General features: G+C 45.4%; 2 protein-coding genes across 33 annotated transcripts in view; one reads left to right on the forward strand and one right to left on the reverse strand.

Moving 5' to 3' along the window:
- ADAMTSL1 (ADAMTS like 1) overlaps positions 1 to 6,585 on the forward strand; it is a 627,217-nt gene extending 620,632 nt beyond the window's left edge. For 27 of the 32 annotated variants that reach the window (XM_074994935.1, XM_074994937.1, XM_074994938.1 and 24 more), the window contains 3 exons: positions 1,278 to 1,498; positions 2,652 to 2,776; positions 4,011 to 6,585. In XM_074994935.1, coding sequence (XP_074851036.1) covers positions 1,278 to 1,498; positions 2,652 to 2,776; positions 4,011 to 4,049 — 385 coding nt within the window. In that variant the 3' untranslated portion in view covers positions 4,050 to 6,585. Of the gene's footprint in view, positions 1 to 1,277; positions 1,499 to 2,646; positions 2,777 to 4,010 lie in introns of all 32 variants that reach the window. The other 5 variants (XM_074994939.1, XM_074994945.1, XM_074994946.1 and 2 more) reach the window with 3 other exon arrangements.
- A 9,368-nt stretch (positions 6,586 to 15,953) lies between these two features.
- The window catches only part of SAXO1 (stabilizer of axonemal microtubules 1), a 42,176-nt gene continuing 33,474 nt past the window's right edge, over positions 15,954 to 24,655 (reverse strand). Inside the window, exon 4 of the mRNA XM_074994103.1 lies at positions 15,954 to 16,981. Within this exon, the coding sequence (XP_074850204.1) occupies positions 15,954 to 16,981 (1,028 nt within the window). The remainder of the gene's footprint in view (positions 16,982 to 24,655) is intronic.

Consider the following 24,655-nt stretch of genomic DNA (forward strand, 5'->3'; position numbering starts at 1 on the left):
AGGAATGCTGTCTGCCACTCTGTGTATGCACCCCGGCACTTGCTGGGAGAAGCACGTGGTGGCAGCAGCCACAGTCGCAGTGGCTCCAGTGAGTTGCCAGCATCGAGTTTGAGCAGGAAACTGGGGTGCCTGGCTCTGGGGGAGAGGGATGGCATTGAGTTAGAGTGGGAGGGGCGGTACCCGGCTCTGGTGCAGGGCATCTTATATATCTATCTAGATGGACATATAGATATATAAAAATAAATATATAATACGCAGCTCTTTGCACTCTATCTGTGGCTCTTGGTCCCTAACCAGTTGGCCACCCCTGTGCTGTTGGATAAGGATCCACATTGCCAATGGTAGCACAGCTTTCACCAATTGGCCAGCATGTTGGTAGAGATACCACAGACCAAATGGGAGACATAGCTGCTGTCTCATCCTTGTCCTTCCAGAACGGAGTTGAGGTGTGCTGGTGAAGAAGCTTTCCTTGAATCTGTCCATAAGAAATTTCAAGTTCCAGAATCTGGCAATTCACTGGAGCTGTAAATTTGAAACACAAAATTGAGCAGTTTTCACTCCCCCCCCATCTCCCTCCCAGAAAATTATGCTGTTAGAGGGATAAAGCTGTACGTGTGTGCATGCAAGTATGTGTATACACAACAACCTAAACACAATCAAAATAATTTAGTGGGCTTTTTGGCACACAGGCTCAATAATTTCCTTGTGAAATAACTGAGCACTCTTGCTGCCAACATCAGCTAACTAATCTGTTTAGTACTCTTGCGTAGTAGCTGATAGGACGTACAGAAGGAAAAGGATGAATTCTGGACAGCAGGTTTTGTTTGTGCCTTTGTAAAACCATAACAAAGGTTTCTGAAACCCAAGTTGGTTGCATTTCTACTAACAAAGCTCTAGTGGCTTGTAGCAGCCACTTCTTGGTTGTTGTTATGCCTCCGTAGATCTGTTTGCAGTGTTAGGTCATTTAATACTTTGTAGTCAGAGGGAGTGCTGAAGTTGGTTGAGTCAGAGCCTCAGCTGGTGTGAATGAATACATAACTCCGTAGATTTAACTGGAGCTATGCCAACTGACACTAGCTGAGGATCTGGCTTTTGGAGTACTGTTCTGTACTTTCCAGTTGAAGTCAATGGGCCAGAGCCTCACGTCCATTAAAACTATGGATCTGCACTGATTTACAGCCACGGTGGATCAGGTACAATAAGTGTTTAGAGGGATTGAGACCTAAGCTGCCTATTTCCTGGTATGATTATAATATCTCTGTCCTTTTGATTAACAGGCCTTTGAGCACACAGAACTGCTGGACAGACATCTGTGGGGTGCACTGGAGGGTCAGTCTGTGGACGCTGTGTACAGCTACGTGTGGGAACTACGGCTTCCAGTCCAGGCGAGTGGAATGCGTGCACACCCGCACCAACAAACCTATGCAAGAGCACTACTGTTCCTGGAGGCCCAGACCTACGAACTGGCAACGCTGCAACATCACGCCCTGTGAAAACAGTACGTTACTGTGGGAGAGAGCAGTCCCCTGAGAATTCGCATCCCCGAGCTGGGTTCCCGGAGTGTGGGACTGGGCCCCACACCAGCCCTTCTTGGGCAAACATTTGTCTGAAAAATGGCAAGCTGCAGCCTGCAAAATCAAGAGTTCCCATTGGAATAGAGCCAGTGTTGTTTGTTGCTGTTATTGATGTTGTTTTCTAAGGGTTAGGATCTCATCTTCTTGCTAGTAAGGCTAAAAGTGATAGGTGCTGTCTTCAGTTTCCGTTATGGATAAGGAGAGAGAGACTCAGTCATGAACAGATTAGTTAGCTGAGATTAGTATCAAGCAAACATGAAGCTGGTGAGTTGGTGAGTGCTGGGAATTCCGGGAGTGGAAGTGGTTTTCAGGTGACTAGCACTTAGTTGGGCCTGCCAAAAAATGTGCACGTTATAAATACCACAAAAGGTATAAATGATCCAGAGCAGATGTACTTCTTGGGGAAGAAAGCCCTTTTATGTCAATAGCCACCTGGGAACCCCAACCACTGTGAGTGTAAGTCACAACCTCTTTACCAATCATGACTCCCAAATGCTCAAAAGCCTTGTGCTGAAGGGCCAAAATCTGGAGTCTAGTGTGCAGCCAGCGATGCTGAGGCTGGGCACCGGGGAGCAGAAGCAGAACCGCTCTGCAGGCACTAGATTACAGAAGAGCTTGGTACCATTGTTCTCCTCTCTCTAGCTTTTAGACGCAAATGTAGGTGCTCAGTAAAAGTCAGTCCAAACACGGTGAGCATGGCTTGGTTTGCAGAGAGAGAAAGGGATCATCAGAGGTGGAGTTTAAAGGAGGTATGTGAGACCCTTACCCTTGATCTCAGGGTTAAAAGGGCCAGAGTGGCATACATACCCCATAAAAGCAGGGCTTTTTTTCTGGCAGAAAGCAGTGGAATGATGTTCTGCCACCTTTTCTTTCCTGGGGGCGCCGTTTTTAAAAGGCAGCTGAGCAGCTCTGAGCCACATGTGGCTCTTTAAGCAGCCAATTGCAGCTCCTGCTGCTGCCACCTCTCCGCCTCCAGCTCCCTGCCTGCCGATGATAGAGCAGGACTCAATTGAATTGGTTTAATAGCCAGCGCTGGCCATTAAACCAATTAAATGGAGCACTGCTCTTTCAGCACAGCAGGTGAGGGAGTTGCCCCTGCCGCACTGTATGTGCCGAAAAGCTTGGGGGGAGCCACACAGCTGCACAGAACGGAACATGGCAGCTGGCAAAAGAGCAGGAGCATATGGTGCTCCTTTAGAAAGGTAAGTGAATCCTGGGTTGGGGGGGTTAAAGGTGGGTTGTGGCCATGTGGGGGGGTAGGGGGTTAAAGGCTGCAGCACGTTTGGGCCGCAGGGGAACGGGAGGGTTAAAGCCTGGCCACAGAGGAGTGGGGGGGTGTGGTTAAAGGCTGCAGAGGGTTGGGGCTGCGGAGGGGTGGGGAGTTAAGGCTCTGGTGGATTGGGGCCATGGCGGGGCAGGGAGGCAAAGCCTGGCCACTGTGGAGAGGGGTTAAGGCTGTGGCAGGTTGGGGCAGTGGGGGTTAAGGCTGGCGGCAAGGGGGAGGGGGCTGCAGTGGGTTGGGCCTGGGGGTGGGGGGTTAAAGCCTGGCCGTGGGCAAGGTGGAGAGGTTAAAGGCTGTGGTAGGTTGGGCCTCTGGGAGGGGGTAGGGGGTTTAAGCCTGGCCACGATGGTGGGGGGGAGGTTAAGGCTATGGTGGGTTGCGGACTCGGGTGTAGTGGGTTAATGCTGCGGCGGGTTGGGTGGCGGGGGGGGTGCATGATGTTAAAGCCTGGCTGTGGGTTAAGGCTACGGGGATGGGGGCGTTAAGGCTGCAGTGGTGGGTTGGGGCAGGGGGGCAGCAAGGAAGTTAAGCATGGCAGCGGGTTGAGGCCACAGGGGGTGGTTAAGACTGGGGGTGGGCAGAATTCTGGCACTTTTTTTCCTAGAAAAAAAGCACTGCCTAAAAGCCACAGTTCCAGCCAGGGGAGGATTCCTCTGGCACTACAGCAGATATCTTAAAGCTGCCCTCTGAGGGTGCCCTTCCCTGAGAGCTAGCCAGCACGGAGCTTCCAAGCTCCAGACAAAGTAGCTGTGGATCTCCCAAGCTGATCTGTAAAGGTACCGTTGAGTGAGTTTCTTTAAAAGGCAGCTCCTTATTTTATTTGAATCTTTAACTCCAGCTTGACATTGGGCATACCTCCTGTGGCTCCAGTAAAGCAAAAACCCCCAACTGCAACGGCAACAGCAAGATGTAGGTATTCCACTAACCTGTCAACAGCACTACTAATAATACAGGGTCCCCGTCTGGTTGTGTGGTCCAAAAGCAACAGCTGCATGATAAATTCTCCTTCAAGCCCATGTCTGTGTAGATCGTTGGAGCACATGTGCACCTCGAGGGAGGGCCATAGGGATAAGAAGTTTTGAAGAACCAGAGTTACTGGAAGGTAAGTTGTTGTTCTTTCATCGCATCTCCTTGTTTTGTTCTCCCTTTGCCAGTGGAGTGCAGAGACACCACCAGGTACTGTGAGAAGGTGAAGCAGCTCAAACTCTGCCAGCTCACCCAGTTCAAATCTCGCTGCTGTGGGACTTGTGGAAAAGCATGAAGATCCAAACAACTGAGAAAGGGAATCAGGGGCATCGGCCTTTGCTTCACTGCAGGAAAGACTGTTACAATATAAATCGGACAGAATTCAGTTTTCTTCATTTTATTTATTTATTTTTATTTTTAACGTTACTGAATCGTTGTTGTAAAGGACTTGACAAGTTTTCCCTTCAGCAAGGCTGGGAGATGGAATGCAGCAAAGTACAGTCATGGTGAGAAATCAGAAAGAAAGAGAAGAGACGCATCATTTCAGGCTCAAGTGGAGCAGAGCTGCCTAGGAATCCTCAGACAGGTCTTGAGGTACACATTGGCCAGAAGATAGGGAAAAACACCAACGCAAAATACTCCCATTGACAGCAGACCAGGCCACCAGGACATGGATCAAACAGCTGGACAGATCATGGGTTCCTGACAAAAGGGATTGAACTAAATGTTCAGCTAAGCAGTAGGCAAGAGACATCATTTGCCCTAGAAGGGCTTGTGGTTTTCTATATAAGCATATGGTTTGGGTTTTTTAAAACTGTCTGCTGTCCTACAGCTGAGTTCCTGTTCTCTCTCTCCCTCACACACACACAGACACAAAGAACTTCAGAGCTGAAAAGGCAGTGGAACATTGTGCTGGAGCATGAGTGAATTTAAAATGCCGCTAAATAAGTGCCCCATGGTTTTTTTTCCCCCTTCAATGTGAAAAATTGAAGTACAGAATTAATGCAGAAACGGAAAGTGAGTGACAATGCTCTGCCATAGTGCTGTGGCTCCCAAGTGGGGTCAGCAGACCCCTGGTGGTCCACGAGGGTATTGCCCGGAGTTCATGAAAAAAGAAAAGATAAATAAAAATTAGGATAGAAAATAAGTTTTAAATAAATTACAAAGTTACGATCAATTATTGTTTTAAAAATCTTCCAATAATGTTATTAACTGCTGTCCAAAAATCTATATTGTGGTTTCCTTTCTTATTCAGTGAAGAGTACGGAATGGCTGGAATTGGTTTTGATGGTGGGGGCCTTGAACAGGTTGGGGGTCCACACGAGTAACAAGGTTGGGAACCACTGCCATAGTGCATGCCTGCCATCAACAGTCTGCACATAGAACTTATGGGAAGGGTTGTAAATATTTGTGGCAACAAGAGCTACTTACCATGCTGCATCTTAACATGATTAAAATGTATCTGAGGAAGAGAGATCCAGGAATAAATGGACTTTCAGATCTGAGGTTTCAGTCAATTTCTAACTCTGAATTTGTAGAAATGGTTCTTTGTCTTTCCAGCATGGAATTTCTCTCTTATTACAGCCAGGTCCTCCAGTGATGATTATTAATTCATCAGGAAAGAGAACACAGCTGCTCTGATTTGTCATAGTTATTTCTGTCACAGAGATAAGAAGAATGTGCTGCATCATCAGGTTTGGCCCCAGATTCATAAAACACACACAACAAGGTGGAGGCTAGGAAGTGAAGCGGATGTAGTCCATAAATAGAACATCGCGATCAGAGGTGAGCTGGAAAGTGAGAATCTAAGTTCACATTTGTATCATGATTTTGCCTGTTTATTGTCTCCTAAATGCATTGGTAATCAAAAGTAAAGTGCTTCGTTCTTCAGAATGTTGGCATCTCCAAGTCATTGGACGTCCAAGTAGCTCAGCACCTTGCAAAAATAGGCATGAACTGTAAAGTGTGGATTTGAAATTCCCCAGAATTTTGAAGCAGTACCCAGTTCGGGAATTTTGTTTTAAGAACCATCTCTAAACGTAAGGTTTGGCTGGGACCCTTGAGTCACTCCCGCAGTGGGAGTCTCATCTGTGATGCAGTAATAAAACACTGTTCAAGTATAGATCTATTGCAGCTTACCTTACACATGCATTTTTGAACAAGCCTGGAAGTTTTCTTGTGAGGTCACACCAGGCCCATTGCATTAAATTGCCTTCAGTTTGATCATTCCAACGTGTGTCTGGCAGGAAACACTCTGAATCAGTGTTTGGGAAATTGAATTGCTAAGAATCAGTGTAACTTTTATTTAAAAGCAAACAAAAAGTCTTCTTATGTATGTAAATGTATATCTTTTGTGTATATTTATTAGGATTCCTTGTATAAAAAGTGCAATATTAATAATTGTACATTATGTTGTCCAGATAAAAATTATTTTGGGGACTTTTGTGTGAACTCCCTGCAATTTTGTTCCTGTGGCAATGGTGCAATTTTCCTGTTTTTTTTACTTGCACTTGCATTGAACTTTGCATGCCTTTCACTATGTACAGATTGCTTCATAAGCTGTGACAAGTGAAGGGAAACTATAGTTATGTGTGGAACAAAGGGCGGCAAATTCTCTACTAATAATTCAGTGGTGGTTGCTCATGCAGTAGATCATGAAAAGCCATGCAGAGAAGTATTTACCTTTCTTTAATAGCAAAACATATTCAGATGATCCCATGTCGGCTATTAGCAGTTTAACTGTGCTTAGGCTAAATACTGTGAGGCGAGGTCTGGTAAGACCACTGTGTCCCCTTCACGTTATAAATGTAATTTCTGATGGTTGTCCAATGAATTGTGACTTGGCAGCATCCCAAAAAGATGATAAGGATTACTGAGAATTACAGGAGGAGGCTTTCCTGCCTGAGAAAACCTGTGTGTATATCATTTCTGTAGATACTGGAACTTATTTAACTACTTTTGTCCAACTCGTCCTTTATTAACCTTAAAACAGGAACAACATGGGTAGCAGAGCTGTCAAAGGTCTCCAACCTCCTCCTCTATTTCCACAGTTGCTCAATTTGCAAAGCCAATCATCTCTGTGCTGTTGTGGATGGAGCACCTGTTTCTTGAACAGTCAAATGCACGCTTGGGAAATCATACCTCTGTTTGCACTGGCACAAGAAGACTAAAAGCAGTATGCCTAACACTCCCCAGGTGAGTACAGGGGGTAGGTTGCGACTCCTGAACTAAACATATTCACTTGCCAACATTCACTGTGCAAGGAGAGAGCAGCATGCTGGAGCCACTAGGATAATCTCAGTGACTGTTGTGTACAGTGGTTGTACAGTTAGTCTGTACTCCAGGTCCAGTTGGGAAGGAGGATTGTTATTCCTTGGCAGATATTCTGTTCTCCCCAACCATACAAATCCTGAATGAACAATGGGTCTGAATTCAGCGCACATAGGTATGGTGCATCTAGGTTTGTGCCCAGCTGTTGATTTTCACTGAGCATGCTCAAACTGATGTGATATATTTATCAAAACAAAGTGTTTTTAAAAGCAAGCAAAGGTACTAATCCTCAGTTAGAAATACATTTGTGCCAAGTTTCAAGTTTGTGCCGTCATCCTTTTCAAACAAGTCAAAGGCAATAGTGATTTTGTATACTCTCCAGTAATGGAGAACTTGAGCTAGTTTTTCAAAGTACTTGACTTAAATAAACCCTTGTACTCCGGTTGGAGCATAGGTCAGCTACAGGTCTCCTCCACTTCACTCTGTCTTGAGACAAATCTTCTAGCTAATCCCAGGAGTACTCCAACTGTTGTCCTTCAGTCTCTGTAGATCTTCTCCACATTGTGTGAGGTCTTCCTCTTTTGCATTTTCCTTGCGAGTTCCATGTGAGAGCTTGATGGACTATGCTGGATCATGGTTTTCTGTGTGTGTGGCCCTGCCATCCCCACTTTCTTCACTTGGTTCTCGTCCTGCTTTAGTCCAAAGTTCTTCATTTGTGACCAAGTCTTGCCATTTGGTGTGAGTATTTCCAATGGGTTGCTTTTAATTGAAAGTTTCACAGGGAATTCTGCCTGGAAAAGTTGTTGGTTTTAAAAGAGGAAAAACACCTTGGAGTGGATGTGGGGGAGGGTACCTAAAATCAGCTTCAGAGATTAATTAAAACCTCACCCTTCACAATATAGTGGGGGCTGACTATGCTCAGCAGTGACAAAAGGATTCCCTAAAAGCCCCTTTACCCAGAGAATGCTGTTACCTTGATCTGTGCACTCTGCTAATAAAGTAGCCCACATGGTCATATTTAAAACAGGGTTAGCAGCAGCAGCTTCTAAAGTCCAGCCTTTGTATATTGTTTCATTCACCTGTAAGAGGTGATTGATTTTATGACGGACAGAACAGGGTTAGCGCTATCTAAGTAGCCTCACACTGTTTTGTGGCTAAGATTGTTTGACAATAAGAGAGTCCCTGAAGCACTGTTGCTGTGGGACTTGTGGCAAAAACTGTATCCTGTGACCTGAACTTGGAAGTAGCTGGGCATGTTCTAGATGTGAAAAGCAATGTTTTACAAGCTGGAATATAATAATAAGCTTAATATAATAATCATGTTATTTTAAAATGGGATCTTTCAGTCCCATGTGACCTGTACTTCATGTTCTATGCAGCAAGCGCACTGAACCTGGTTTCCCCTTCCCTCACTTACACCAGTTTGCTGTCAATTTGGCCCAGATCCTGCATGGTTGCTGAATCATCCATAGCACAACACCCAGACAGGGTGGTGCAAGAGTGACTGACACACTTTTCTACAACAACAACAAGTCCTGTGGCACCTTACGGGCTAACAGATATTTTGGAGCATAAGCTTTCGTGGGCAAAGATCTAATGCATTTGATGAAGCAGGTCTTTGCCCACGAAAGCTTATGCTCCAAAACATCTGTTAGTCTATAAGGTGCCACAGGACTTCTTGTTGTTGTCGAAGATACAGACTAACACCACTACCTCTCTGACGCTTTTCTATATCCCTTATTCTGTGCAGATCTCTGGTAAGACCCACAGTACAACTTAGATTGCTCTAAATCGCATCCTTTGCCAGTAGCCCTTAATGCACTCATTATGATAGGCAGGGGTCTCTGAGACCATTGGGTTACTCGGGGGCTACCCATTGACCCCTAACCACTGAGACACCTCATCTGCAGAGCTCACCCGCTGAGGCAGGGGTGGGGCAGTTATTCTGACTTTGAGGCAGTTTAGGATTTGGCCCATCACCTTTTTCTTCAGCTTTGTTGAGAGAACGTATCCGTGAGCTTCCAGCCCATGCTGTTTAAAGAGAGAAGCACAACTAAAATGCTTTAAAGTAGTACCATTTCACAGCACTCCCTCCAATCCTCCTCCAACGTTACCTTCTCCATCATCATGTGGGTTGAAGGGGGAGGCCACAAGGCTGCTGTTCCTGGGATGTGTCCACTTGTGCAATATATTTGACAGGCAAGATGGCTTTAGTGTTCTCTTTTGAGGGTTGAGGGGTTCTCCAAGGAATTGCTCCAGATTTAGACTGGTGCAGGAGCTATCCTGATATCAGTAAGGGGTTGTGCTTCACCCCAGACAAAATGTTCCTCTTGGAGCTGCACTGTAAAGCACTATGGGACATTCCACACTGGTTCTTTATGCAGATGTGTGCAGATAGCCATGCATTCGGTTAAAGCCTTCAGCCTACACAGCAGTTGCTTTATGGCATTATTCTGTGATGGGCCCAGAGAGACCACTCCCCAGGTGCACCACAGAGCACTTGTCAATCATTCAGAGCATTTTGGCCGGCTTGGAACAGAAGGTGCATGGCTCATGTATGTCATTAGCTGAACACCACTGCAAGGAGAGTGAACAAGCTAAGTATTGCTTGTTTTGGATGTGGTCCTCCAGCCTTTCTGCTAAGATTGTACGTATAAATGTGTTCTATAAAGTCTGCATTTAAGCCTCCAAATGTTTTATTTGTGTGCCGGCATAAGTAAAACACAGGGCAGTCTATGTGGCTGAGAAGGAAGTGGGCACTGGAAGCCTGTTCTCTGGGTGCACATAAATGGGGTTTGTTTAGGCAGAACACTTAACAGGATGTGATTCAATGCATGGTCAGCATTTAGCTACACATACGTGGTTACACCAGCCTGGGAAACCATTTCCCCTAGCACCGTCCTCAGTACTATAAAACCATCTGCTGCCTCTATATCTCTTGTGGGGTTTGGCCTGCCCTCATTTACAAATCCCCAGGGTCAATGGTGAATCACAAAAATAAAGCCTGGACCAGAAAGATCAGACCAGACAAGCCACAAAGAGCTTAATCACCAAGCAAGGAGCCAGGATATTTTCCTTGCCTCCTTTAAGGAAACGTTTAATGGTCAGGCTGAGGAGTAATTTGGTTTGGGCTGTGCAAAAGGTTTGTTTTTTCCTTTTCCGTACACTGTTTTTTTAAGCATACATTATTGGTTTAAGTAAATAGCCTCTGAGGTTGGTGGATGCTTGTTAAAACACTTCTCTTATTGAAACATTTATGGAGTCAATTTTCAACTAACAACAGGCATCCTAGTGGTTTCAATACCAAAAAAAGAAAATCTGTGTCGCCCCAGAAAATACAAATCACAGGAAATTAAATACAGCTGTGCTCAAGGGAGTAGGGGTATTTTATTTACGTTGTTTAGTGGGGTGAATTGAAGATGGAAGCCTGGACCAGGCAAAACAGGGCCAGCCTTTCTGTTTGCCTGCCTGTCTTGATGTAACATGATCATTTCTGAATGCCACATCTGATCAATTTCAAATTTTCAGGCAGAAAATCTATTGACTTAAGTAAACATTGGAAGCCCTATTAGCATAAAAAGTTGTTCTTAAGGCTCCATATGCAGTGGCTGTTTAGAGAAAGAGGGAGCTTCATTCCATCCTCACTCACAGCTCACAATCTCTCCAGTGCTGGTGTCTTGCAATGGGAGAGACACCAGCTTTCTGCCTATCCCTTCCAGTCCAAGGGAATAAATACGCAGTGTCCTTAACATGGGAAGATTACAAAAGAAAACCAGGAATAGGACAACAGAGAATGGGGGACCCTGTCATGCGGAAGCAAGAGAATAGGAGAGCACACAATGTTCCGGGTATGGGAAAGAAGCTGCGTTTCCATACAACAAAGAAAAAGAACCAGGTCACTCTGCTGGACTCACCTGGTCTCATATGAGGCCTTCTGCTAGTTATGCTTCATGAGATGTATATGCCAAACCTAGACACATCACTAAAGCTCATTTTAAAAGTCAACACAGACAGTTTACAATTTAGAACCCGTCCATGAAATTCCTTGTGCTGTAAGCGGGAAACTCTGTTCAGTCCTAAGGTTTTGGCAGCTTTTGTGTGTTTAGTTTCTAGATGTCCACAGCACGAACTTTGGTTTTATTTTTGGTCAGTTGAACTGTTACACAGGAGCACTGTGGACACTTTAGGTGTTATCTGCAAAGGTTGTTCTTGTAGGGTTTTGCAAATTATTGATTCATATGAATAAGTTAGGCTTGTTGTATCATTTGGGTTTAGTTTTAAACCATTAAAGCGTTTTATTAATGTATAAGTCAGCAGAAATACATGCTGAGTTCCCATGCTGTGAAAGCCGTGGAAAAAAAAATCAGTTCAGTTGATTTGGCACACACTTTTGTGGTGTGGAAGCTTGCGTAGTGTTTGCAAAACCTGGACTTTGGTTATTAATGTTTGAAAACTAGCAACTACTCTGTAACATTTATTCTTAGATCCATATGGATACTGATAAATTCCACATGCAGAATATAATACAGTTGAACCTCTCTAATCTGTAACTCTCTTCCAGCAAACTCCATGATCCAGCAAGCTTTTAGTTAGCCGGGTGACCACTTATCATGGGTATGGCAAAGTTTCCCATGGTCACGTAGTTTCTTTATAGCCACTAGTCCTGGCTCTCAGTGTTCTATCCTGTTATTTAGCTGTAATTTACTCCTAAATGTCTTCTAAGAGCCCAGTCAGCAGTGGAAGCATTGGTAATGCTGCTAGACAATATTGACCTCCCATCATCTAGCAAATTCTTTCTTCCAGCACCAGTGAGGACCTGAGGGTGCCGGATGAGAGAGGGTCCACGTGTATCAAAACTATACATCGTGGACACGCTCTGCTTCATTTTCAGGGTCAGGTTAGGCTGAAAGTTTTAAATTAACAGGCAAGGAGGTTTATTGTATAAAAAGACAAACCATATTCCCTACACTGAGCCTGGGTAGCACCTTTCATGGAATCTGTATGCCAGAGTGTCTTCAGAATAACTGTATAATAAAGAGCAGCAACAGTGAGAAGTTTTCTAGTAGAAAGACAAGGAAGCAAAAATGTAGTCTCAGTTGAGATTTGGCCTCGGGTGGTGTTGAAGCTCCAGAAAGATACAGGAAGTCTGTAACAGATGGCGGGAGCTGCAAAAGAACTGAGTTCTTGCACCAGCACAGCTGAGAGAATATTTACTAGAGTACTGAATTTTAAGGGCACATTCTGCACCACTAATGTGACATTCTTGTGTACTGTAGGCCACGTGACCTCATAGAGGTCTTCCTGCATCAAGTCCAGAATTTCTGGTTTAACTAGACCATATACTTTGGAATGGCATCGTGACTTGATTTGAAGACTTCAAGTGTTGCAATGGTTAATTACAGTCAGGCTGTGTCTACACTGGCATGAATCTTCGAAATAGCCATGCTAATGGCTATTTCAAAGATTACTAATGAGGCACTGAATTGACTATTCAGTGCCTCATTAGCATTAGGACGCTTCCGGCTGCGGTGCTTTCAAACGCCCGTGGCTCGGGATGGCTACACAGGGGTCCTTTTCTTACCCCGTACATTTTGAAATCCCCTTATTCTGCTCAGCTGAATGGAGTAAGCGGATTTCAAAGTTGGCAGGATCCTTTTGAAAAGGATCCCATCTGGACCAGCCATGCGGGAACAAAACAAGCAATTTCGAAGAGCTGCGGCTGTCGGCATGCTAATGAGGCGCTGAATATGCATTTCAGCGCCTCATTAGTAATCTTCAAAATGGCCATTTGCATGGTCATTTCGAAGATTTGTGCTAGTGTAGACACAGCTTCATTGTTAAAAAAAAAAATGCAGTTTATTTCTTGTCCAACTTCAGTTCCCAACAACTTCCATTCCTGAGGACTTCATGCATATTATATATAGGAATCATGTCCGTCTGTTTAAATGGAGCCATTTCTATGGTTGAAAGAGAGCTTGTCTGCAGTGATACCTAGCAACAATACATACTTTAGTCGTGACTGTTCAGCCTACAGCTAGCAAGCCAAAACTGAGTAACCTGAATGTATCAAAGGCCAAGGGAGGTCCTGCCCCTGGGGTGGAAGGCGTGGGACAAGATGGATGGTGGTTCAACCTGGTGCATGGGTCAGAGAGCTGCTCAGGGTTCTCCCAGCCACCCCTTTGTCTTGCTGATGTCGGGGAGGTGGGGTGCTGACCAGGCCAAATTTGAATAAGTGGGTCGTAATACTGCACTCATAAATTTGATCCAACCAGCCCCTACCTCAGGAGGTGGGGCCAAACCAGAATAGTACTCCCATTACAGAGAGCCAACCCCTGCAAGATACATGGGATAGGTGACATGCTGTGATATGGCCAGTGCACTTATTTAATATGCAGAGCACTAATTATGTTGATATATACATTACATAGCATGGGTAAGAAATATTTAATAAGCCAGGTGTCCTTGCACTAATCCTGTTTACTGGGTTGTGACAGACCAGCAAGGTTTACACGCAGGACCAGAGCCTGAAAAGGTCAAGAACCACTGCGTAAGTTACAGCTCATTTTGGGGGAGGTTACTAAATTGGCCTGGATGAAAGAACTAATGCAATAGTGTACTTATTTTGCAGACAAGCACCCTGAGAATTTAAATGAGGACCAATAATCAGGTTTTGTGTCTGAACCCGTCGCACCACCTCCAGTTGCACTGTGATGTACCTCAGAAGGTGCACTGCTTTAGTACGTACCCAGAGGGCAGCGTGCTGCCTTAACGTTATTGAGCTCCTGATACCAGGAGAACTGCCTACAGCAATATACCTCCACGTTAAACCTATTCAAGTGCTGATCCTGACTAGCTTATGAGATTTGAAGAGTTCATATTTAATCTTCTAGTGTTGGCAGGGCAGTAATCATAACTGGGTATCTTGGCTTTTACTAGGCTTTTGACATAGATCCATATGAATATGACATTCTCAAACATAAACTAGGGAAATGGACACCACATGAAATCACTAGACGTGGGTGCACAAACAGTTGAAGACTCTACTCACAGATTTGTCATTAATGGGCCGCTCTGAGATTGGAAGGGCATATCCAGTAGGGTGCCACCGGTGTGCCCTTTCCTTTTTCCCACACATATGTGGGATGAATTTTGGTATGCATCCCAATACAGAGGTGGTGTATGACACATCAGCTCTATATTTATTGAGGCACATAAAATTCATGTGGTTGGAGTGGGGCTGAAGGGTTCCAAGTGTGGAGGGTTGTGGTGCAGGGGAGGCTTCAGCTGGAGGTGCTCTGGGGCATGACCAAGGATGAAGGGTTTGGGATTCCCAGGAGCTAAAACTGGGAGGACATCCCCCAGCTTCCTCCCCCTGCATCAGCACCTGGGCTGGAGGCTAGGGATGCCTCGCCTTCAAGTGTGGCAGAGCCATAGTGGGATAGGTTAGTGCCAGCAGGGGGACTCCTCTCAGCACCATAGTGTACAGTGGTTGTCAGGGAGAGGCGCCTCTCCCCACCAGAGCCCCTGCACAAGGCTAAATAGGCAGCTGCACAGCCATGCCACTTTGTGGAAACTTAAGTCCCACCAGTTTGTCATGGATCTAATACTATTCAAAATTTTCTTTTGTGACCCGGATAAGCAAGCATGTGCTTATAAAATTTGTGAATAGCACCATGCTAGTCGGGGTTACCAGCACTTCGGAAGACAATTTGAATTTTACACAACCTCAACAAATTAGAGAATTATTCTGAAATCAACACTTTGAAAGTCAATAACGGTAAGTGCAAACTACGTCACTTACGAAGGAAAATGCAAATGTACAACGTGGGGAACAACTGGTTAGGCAGTATTATGGCTGGAAAAAAAACCAAGGGTTATGGTAGATCACAAATTCACCATGAACCAATACTGTGATGCATTGTGTTTGCAAAAGAGGCTCATAATCTGGGGTATATTTATTGTCTTCTCTACCTAGCACTAGTGATGCCTCAACTGGAGTACTGCAGCATCTAATTCTGGGCTCTACATTTTAGGAAAAAAGAGAATAAAATAAAATAATAAAATGCTGACCTGTGAGGAGAGTTTAAAAATACTGGGTAAGTGCAGTGTTGAGAAAAGAAGATTCAGCAGGGACTTCATAATAGCCCTGAACACGTATGAAGTCATATTAAGAGGCAGATGATCATTTGTTCTCTCTGTCCATGGAGGTTAGGATAAAAAGTAATGCACCTAATCTGCAGCAAGGGAGAGTTAGGTTAAATATTAGAAAAAACTCTCTAACTTGTAAGGATAGTTGAGCACTGGCATAGGCTTCCAAGGCAGAGGTGGTGGTTACTTTGTCCTGCGTCAGCATGAGGTGATGGACTTTGCAAGGTCATTTCCTGCCTTATAATCTACGATTTTTATGATGATTACGGTAGACACCATCCTGAAAAACGTAATTTTTAAACATATTTTCTTGGCTTGCATGGCCTCAATAAGTAAGACTGATTCTTAGGCTTTTACTGTTTACCTGCACTCAGATATAACCTCCATTTTAACTTTTGTTTTTATTGTAGCTTAAGGGGGTCTGTCTCCCTACCAATCTCTCTAGACTGCTATATCACACTCATCATGGAGGAACCGTAGTGCAGGAGATGTTTGTACACAAAAAATCCCTCAGCATGACATAGCCGTTGCTTAACAAAAGACAAGAGTTAGAAAAAAACACTGACAGCCAAGTGATTAAAAAATGTTCTTTTCCTGGACATTAGAATTCTTATTATTCAGGTATTCTACCAGGAGCTAATCCCTGGAAGCTATTTTTAAGGTCTTTAGAGGGATAAAATCAATGATCAGTTTAAAAGAGGGTTACAAAAAAATCAGGCTGTCACTGCTAGTTCCTTTGGGCCTGGTAGGTTTAGACCATTGCTAGAAAGGGGGATGCTTCGCTCTTTACTCTTTGAATTTGAGGGGTCCTCAGCCTCTGAAACACGGCAGTAGACCTTGTGACCAGCAGCATCAATTTCTTGAAATACATAACCCGGGGGCTCTTTGTAAGAGGCGAGGCACTTTGCAATTTCCTTTGGTGTGTAGCTGGTGGCATAGGTGGTTTCTGCATCGAGTGGTACGTGAGGCCTCACACCCAACCAACCTGGCTTAAAGCTCTTAGTGAAAGTGAGGGGGTGGGGCACATAATGGGCCCGAAAGGTGGTTAGGTTCTCCATTGGTTCTGCTGGCAAAGTAATTTCTGGAGCATGAATTATGGCCTTTGCCTTTTTTCCATGCCATGGCTTGTAATCATCCTTCATGGTGGAACAGCAGTCAAAGGGTGCAGTGGCTTTCTGAACATGGCCCAAGGGCCGATATGACTTGGCTGGCTGGCCCTTAGGGTATGTGTAATGAGTCTGAGTAGTTGTCTGAAGGTCCATTTTCTCCACAGGGGGCACATACACACCAGGTTTTCTGGTGAATGTTGGGGGTTGTGGCCAAGCTTGGTACTTTTCACGAAATTCTGTGGAAGAGCAAAATGGGACATCATGGGTTGGGATTGAATGGTATGGTTTCACCATCTTGGCAGGTGGGCCAGTCATACCCTTGTATGATTGTTTGTGGGTAGTGAGGCCATCAAATGGGGTTTCACTGGGTTTATACTTCTCATATTCATGGACAAAGCGTTTCTCCAGGGGATGTGGCACATAATTCAACTTGTAATTTGTAAGGTCCTCCAAGGGCGCCTTGGTCGCATGGGCTGGATTCAGAGGTTTGCAGCTGAGAGTTGCAACTGGTCCCTTATATACATAATCATCCTGGACAGTGGTCCTGTAGTCAAATTTTGCTTCAGCTGGACGGTATTTATTGTCTGGTTTAATCATCTCTCGTTTTGATTCATTCCATGGCACGTAGTCATCTGAAATGTAAGAAGAGTCTGATTTAAGCGCACAAGTTCTGTGGTTAGTTTAAAAATATAACACCCTATGTTGTAGGTTTTTACTTCATATTTGTTGATTATGTCAGTCAGTCCCCTTTGTGCTAGGTAGGCACTGTGCAAACACATTGTTAGAGACCATACCTGCCTTGTGGAGTTTACAATGTAATTAGACAACGCAGAGGATGGTGGAAAGAAGGGAGGATTCACTTCACCACCATCTTACTGAGATGATGAACTGAGACACTGGACGATTAATTGATTTACCCAAAAATCACCCAATGCATCTGGGAGAAATCTGGGAATTGAATCCTGATCACAGAATCATAGATGATTAGGGTTGAAAGAGGCCTCAGGAGGTCACCTAATCCAACCCTCTGCTCAAGACAGGAACAACCCCATCTAAATCATTCCAGCCAGGGCTTTGTTAAGCCTAGCCTTGAAAACCTCTAAGGATGGAGATTTCACCACCTTCCTAGGCAATAAATTCCAGTACTTCACCACTATCTTCCCTAATATCCAACCTAGACCTTCCACACTGCAACCGGAGACCATTGTTTCATGTTCCAGCATCTGCCACCACTGAAAATAGCCTTGCTCCTCCTCCTTTGGAACCATCCTACTAATAGTTGAAGGCTGCTATCAAATTTCCCCTCACTTTTCTCTTCTGTAGACAAAAGTTATGAGCCCCAGACCTCTAATCGCTTTTGAGGCTGGACTCTCTACAATTTGTTCTCATTCTTTCTGTGGTGGGGCCCCCAAAACTGGACACAATACTCCCAGATGTGGCCTCACCAGCACCAGAGGGGAATAATCACTTCCATTGATCTCCTGGCAATGGTCCTACCAATACAACCAAATATGCCATTAGCCTTCTTGGCAACAAGGGCCCATTATTGACTCTCATCCAACTATACTTCTACTGCAATCCCTGCATCCTTTTCTGCAGAACTGTCACTTAGCCAGTTGATTCTCAGGCACTGTGTACTTGGCTTTTTTTTTGAACCTCATCAGATTTCTTTTGTCTGAACCCTCCAATCTGTTTTGGTCACTCCGGACCTTATCCCTACCCTCCAGCATATCTATTTCTTTCCCCACATACATCTCGAGTTTACTGTTATCTGCACACTTGCCGAGGGTGCATTCCATCCCATCATCCAGATCATTAATGAAGGGCTTGAACAAAACCAGACCCAGGACTGACTCCTGAGGTACTTGCTTAATACCGGCTGCCAGCTAAACATCAAGCCATTGATCACTACTACCTGTTGTGCCCAGCAAACTAGGCAGCTCTCTATCCACCTGATAGTCCACTCACTGAAGCCATACTCCTTTAACATGCTGGCAAGAATACTGTGTGAGATTGTATCAAAACCTTTACTAAAGTCCAAGTATATCATGACCACTGTTTTCCCCATATCCACAGAACCTGTGACCTCATCACAGAAGGCAATTAGGTTGGTCATGCAATGACTTGCCCTTGGTGAATCCCTGCTGACTGTTCCTGTATACCACCTTCTCCTTCAAATGTTTCAAAATGGATGCCTTGAGGACCTGATCCATAATTTTTCCAGTGACTGGGGAGGGGCTGACCAGCCTATAGTTCCCTGGATCCTCCTCCTTCCATTTTTTAAAGATGGGATCTCCTAAGTTCCAGTCTAGAGCCTCAGCTACAAGACAGTCCTTTCTTGCTGTGTCTTCCTCAATTTTGACTTTGTTCAGTTGACTAGACTATTTTTATGTGTCTCAAATTGAGTTTGGGGTTTCTTCTTGACAACATCTAGCAATTTCTGTTTTCTTTGCACTGTTCTGTATGTTAGCAGTGCTAGCAATAGGTGCAGAACCTTAAATACTTATTATTATTAAGTAATTAGAATTGTGCTGGCACTTACAGATCAGGATCCCATTGTGCTAGGCACTGTGAAAACATACAACAGAGTTGGTTCCTGCCTCAAACTTCTCACAATCTTAAATACAATCTGCCATTTTGCAAACATTAGTGTGTTATCTGTAGAACCCTGAGTGATGGGTGCATATTGATCTTGTTTTATAGATGCAAAAACCAAAGCACAGAGAGTTAAAGTGACTTCCAGAACACACTGGAAATATGTGGCAAAAACTCCTGGCTCTCAGACCAGTGTGCTGTAGCCACAAACCTATCTGTCTTCCCTTTTGCTAATCTTATGCAATTCCCCCTCGAGAGCAATATGGTTACTGGTAGGAAGTTGAAATGAAATAGCCTTGGCGCTAACTCAAGTTGTCTTTTTTTTTTCCCCTCTTCAAACCACATTGAAAGGCATGAGGCAAATCATGTCCCAGCTGATCCTTTATAGGAAGGAAGTCTGGATTTCAGAGTCCCAGAAAGTAAACGATGCAATTAGGCATCAGGATATTTGAATTCTCCAGTCCAAACAGTGTTATTTGCTCTGAATGATAGTGCTATAATGCAACACAATTGCATCATTACTGTGCAGAGTTACAACATTATGGCCTATTTTTCAATTAAGTATTTGTTCACAAGTCTGTCTGACCTGATGCCCACCATGAAGGGGCAGCAGTAGCCAGCACTGCTACTGCTCATACTCTGGCTTCAGCCCAGCATCCCCAGTGCATCAGGCAAAAGCAGACTTCTGGCAACACTGCTAGGAAGGGGACCTTCCACATGCCACAGCCGATGTTTGTAAATTCCACTGGGAAGAAATCCTGACCCCCACTGAAGTCAGTGGCAGCATTTAATTTTCCTCCTCAGACTGAAGAAAAGTGGCCTAATTTACATAGCATAATATAATTTACATAAGTGTTTTTACATAGCACCAGCCCTCCTTCTATTTAGGTACCAAGGCCAGATTCTGAGAGAGATTTAGGCACCTAAAGATGTAGAGAGCTGCCTAAGGAGATTTGCCATAAGTACCCAGAAGCCTAGCTACTACTGAAATCAATGAGAGTCAGTTTGAAAGCTTTTAAAACTCCCACTAAGCATTTATATTCATCTCTAAATGTCCACATGCCTTGAAAAATATGGCCCTAAGGCAGGGCTGCTGACTGGTGAGGCAACTGACCCAGGGCTCAAGTCTGAAAGAGCCTGGGTCTCCCAGCCACCATACGATGGCAATGCCAGTGGCCAGAGCCCTGGCTCCTATATATTGCCAGCAGAGTGCCAGGCGGTGCTAAGGGCTGGCAGGGGGAGCATGGTGCAGTCTGAGTGCTGGCTGTCCTGGTTCCACCCCTTCCCCCTGAAGTCCCACCCCTTCCAGCAACATAGAACTCCCCATCTTGCCCAGGGGCCCCACTGCTTCAGGTCTTGGCTGAATATTGCTCACGTCAGTGGATAGAAATCCACCCATTGACTTCAGGGGGCTTTGGATCAGGCCCCATTGCTTGATCCGTGGTGCTGTCTAGCCATTGTGAGATCTGGGGATTTGCCACCAGCAGCACCACTGAAGTAATAACTTCCCATGGCAGAAGTTAGACATACCAACAGTGCTCAACTAGCTGCTATGAACCTAAACATCACTGGCACCGATGTTATCCAAGAATCTGGTTTGCATGACCGTGCCCTGTTTGTGCAGCTTGAGCAACCAGTTATGTATGTAAAGCTGTGTGGAATCCGCCTAGATGAGAGTCGTGAGCTAAAGGAAAAGTTGTGATGATCAAGGATCCTGGAAACTATAAGGACTGACCCAAATAGGCAGATGTTAGTGCTAGTAAATTGCTTTTGCCCTTTCTAAGAAGTTAGTTCAGCCTCTCATTACAGTCTCTCACTGAGCCCCTCACTCTTGGGTGATCCCTTTTCTCCTATCTTTGAAGCCTGGTAATGCCAGTATGGAGTGTGGGGAGAATGTTCTGCTGGGACTTGAGTGCCCCTGGACAAAGCATATTGGAGTCACGTGTCCTCTCCCCTTCCCAAGAAGGCAGCCAGGTGGTCAAATTGTACAAAGGCAAGGCAGCGCTAGGCCCACATCTCTAGTGCAGTTGGCAAGCCCCAGCTGGTGCTGATGAGCTGAAATTGTATAAGGGACCAGCTGCAACCATCCACCAGCAGCACCATTAGTGAGGGCTGTCCCAGTGTTCTAATCTATCCATGTGTGGAATACGCTTTATGTACATCAAGGCGTGTGCACCAGTACTAGAGACAAAAATCTAGCTGTGGGTACTCTGGTCCTCAGATGGGAAGCATGTGAATTTCTCCTGAGTGGCCACACAAGTGCCCAGCTTACAGGGAACACTGGTGGGAAACCTTTCTACGTCAGAAGCCAGTGACCCACAGAAAAATCAGTCAGGAATCATACACAAATGAGAAGCAGGAAAAAGAGACTCTCACCTCATACCCCTTGAACTTATGAGCAAACCGAGGTTTAGGGCTTACCCCCAGGCCTGCGTAACTGCTCTTGGGGCCTTGGACTAGTAACTTTTGTACAGCCCCGTAGGCTGCGGGGTGGGGGCAAAAATGAGGGGTTCAGTGCAATGGAGGAGGCAGAGGCTGGTGATGTGGGGTTTGGATGGGAGTCAGGTGTGGGAGCAGGCATGGGGTGAGAGTGCAAGGTCAGGGTGGGAGGTGGGTGCAGGAGTGGGACGGGCATGGAGGCTTTGAGAGGTAGCAGGGGCTTAGGGGGCCTACTTGCCACAACTCTGGGGGTGAGGCAGGTGGCTCTGTGCCACACCACACTTGCAGGCTCCACCTCCAGCCCTCCCATTGGCCATGATCACCAGCCCGTGAGCATGACAGGGGTGGAGCCTGCAAGCCCAGGAACAGAGCTTCCCTGTGCAGCTGTTCTCAGAACCGTTTCCTCCCCTGTCGCAGGCCGAGACTATGGGCTGGATGAAGCCCATGGCTTGCCTTGATCTGGCCTGCGAGGCTGGGCGCACCCCTCTGCAGTGGAGCAAGCTAGAGCTGGTGTTCCAGCCATGTGGGGATCCCCACCGACCAGAGACTCACCCTGCTGTGTGTGGAGGAGCCCCGAGCCCTGCAGGCCAGATCCAGGCAAGCTGCAGAGTGGATCCATCTTGTGAGCCATAGGTTCCCTGTCCCAGTTGTAACTGATTCCAGCCAATGCCGATACTTGACCTTTGCACTCCTTTGGGCTACTCTGACTAGCCTCCTTGTCAGCCTTGCTTGGGTCTCAGAGAAGACTTTAGGCAGTAAAATAGAGTTGTACCATCATGCCTGCCTCCATCCCCAACACGTGGCAGCGTCCTTGAGGTTGCAGTCTGTCCTGCCCAAACCCAGCGTTGCCCTGGCACTTGCATCACACTTCCCAGCCCAATGGGAGGGCAGGGGGTGCTGTCTAGCTCCAACCTCATCTACATGCCCCATTGTCTCTGGGGCACATGCTGAGAATTTGCAGGGTCATCCTCCCAGCCCCCAGTTGAAAGGTGGGTCAGCCACACCACTTTTCCAAACTACGAGGTCCAGAAGCGGAACTGAGGAGTATGTTAAGCTGAATGATCAAAAGTGAAGCTGTTCAGCCAGTTCAAAAGGACTGACATTTCTGAGACTCAAAACTGAACTGCACCCCAAAACTGTTCAGAGCTGCCCATCATCTGCTGTAAGCATTCGGGCAGGTCACTCAGAATATAGGGCTTCAAAATCTTAGACCTATGCCAAGTTTCCATATGTTCAATTTTCAACTTTTGTAAGGGCCACACATTTGGCATCCCCCTAAGCAGTATGAGCTTAGTTTAGTTTGAGGCAGTAATGCTACTCTGCCTTCAAACTATGTTATGTTACAATTTGATTGAATTTTTTTTCTAGTAGCTATTAATGGTTTTTCATGTATCACCATCTGGTATGGGCAGGAGTTTAGGTTACAGACCACATGCTCCATATAACCAAGCTCCACAATATTTTAATTAGATTATCTACCTGTAGATAGATACACATGACTAGGCTCAGCTGAGAGATGAGACGTTGGACATGAAGCTTCATGCAGCATTAAGAAATTAAGTTGCAGATCTGTCAGGCATTAATTGTGATATCTGCTAGCATCCTTTAAAAAAAAAAAACACACTGGGTTGTGTGGACTCGCAAGTTCATATGAAAGGCATTTATTGCGAGAGTGGCATTATTTATTTGCAAGTGGCACATACAAAGAAGCTTACTTTGAAAGATGATTAATAAAGCCTTTTTATGCCATAAGGCTGAATAGGTAAGAACATATTGAAACCCTTTTTATTTGTGACTGATAGCCTTTTAAAATGAATTAAAGCAATATGGAGCATCAGCTTTGAGGGGCTATTAGATGGAGCTTTCCATTAGCACAGTGTTTTGAAAAATACTGAAAATTTTAACCAAATGCGGTGGTGATGCATTTTCTGAGAGCTTAAAGGTCCTGACCTAAACACTGATATCACATATGGTTCTTAGGTAGATTTTAGGCATATCTAAACACATTAGGACAGCTGCTCAGCTGGTATTTGAATGTTTTAACTACTTTTACTTGGGCACCAATTGTATGGCTTTTTGTCATTTTACTTGTATAACATTGCGTTCACATTGGGCTGTTTGCATTTTATGTTTGTGCTTGACTTTTATTTTTAACAAGGGAATTACTTTTGCTTAATAAGCCAAACCCTATGTCAGCAATCAGCCTAAGTAGACTACTTGTTTTACAGAAGACTACAAATAAAATATTTCAAAATTAACACACAAAGGGCTAACCCAGACTTCCAGTGGCAGCACAAAAGGCTACAATAAGCAGACCACTGTTTGGCTGTCTACATGGCAAGGTGTTTTTCAAAATAATTTATGCAATTGCACGACACAAATTGCGTAAATTATTTCTAAATTCCTTATTCTGAACTTGGTGCCATCCGAACAGCACCAAAGTTCAGACTAAGTGGCTATTCCCAAAGTTCTGGCACCCCAGTATGACGAGGAGTACCAGAACTTGCACACTGCGCTCGAAACAGCAGTGCTCTTTCGAGTGTGGGGAAAAACCACAGCGTTGCTATTTCGGGATACTTTTGTATCCCAAACTAGCAACTGCCACATAGACATAGCCAAGTTCTTGATCCAGAGGCATTAAAACACCCAGATGGTATACAACTCTGAAGCCAGTGGCATTGCTCTGGATTCGTGCTAGTCAAAGGTGAAAATAAACTGATGCGCTCCAGTGAACAGCTCCTGTAAGAAGAAGCTAGTTGGCTGGGGGGCTGTGCTGCAGGAGGAGGCACAGTGTGCTTCCAGCCTGGCTCCTCGCTCTCTCTACAGCATGGTTTCTCAAACCAGGGGGCAAAGAAATTCCGGGGCGGGGGTGTGAGGTGTGAAGCCTCCCTGCCACCCAGTCATTCCCCACTCCGGAAGAAAAAGCCGGCCCTTGCTTCCGGCTCTCAGCCCCTGCCATTGCACGTGGGAGACCCGGCACAGCTGCTGGGGAAAGCAGGCAGCCAGAGAAGGCCCACATGGAGCTAGCTGCCTCCTGCAAAGGTGAGCGAGTGTGGGTTGGGGAGGGGAAGGAGGATGGAGCTAGATGAGAGGCTGGCGGTGCCTGGCGTTGCAGGAGAGGAGGGGCTCAGGCAGGCTGCTGGGTTGGCTGGTCCATGGTAAAAAAAGGGGTGGGGGGTGAGGGTTTCTCAAAAATCAAAAGCGGGGAGGTGATGCTGCAAAGTTTGCGAGCCACTGATGTACAGTCTTTCTCACACAGCAGCAGGCAGCCC

The sequence above is a fragment of the Carettochelys insculpta genome, chromosome 5, assembly GCF_033958435.1.
Source record: "Carettochelys insculpta isolate YL-2023 chromosome 5, ASM3395843v1, whole genome shotgun sequence".
NCBI classification, from domain to species: Eukaryota; Metazoa; Chordata; order Testudines; family Carettochelyidae; genus Carettochelys; species Carettochelys insculpta.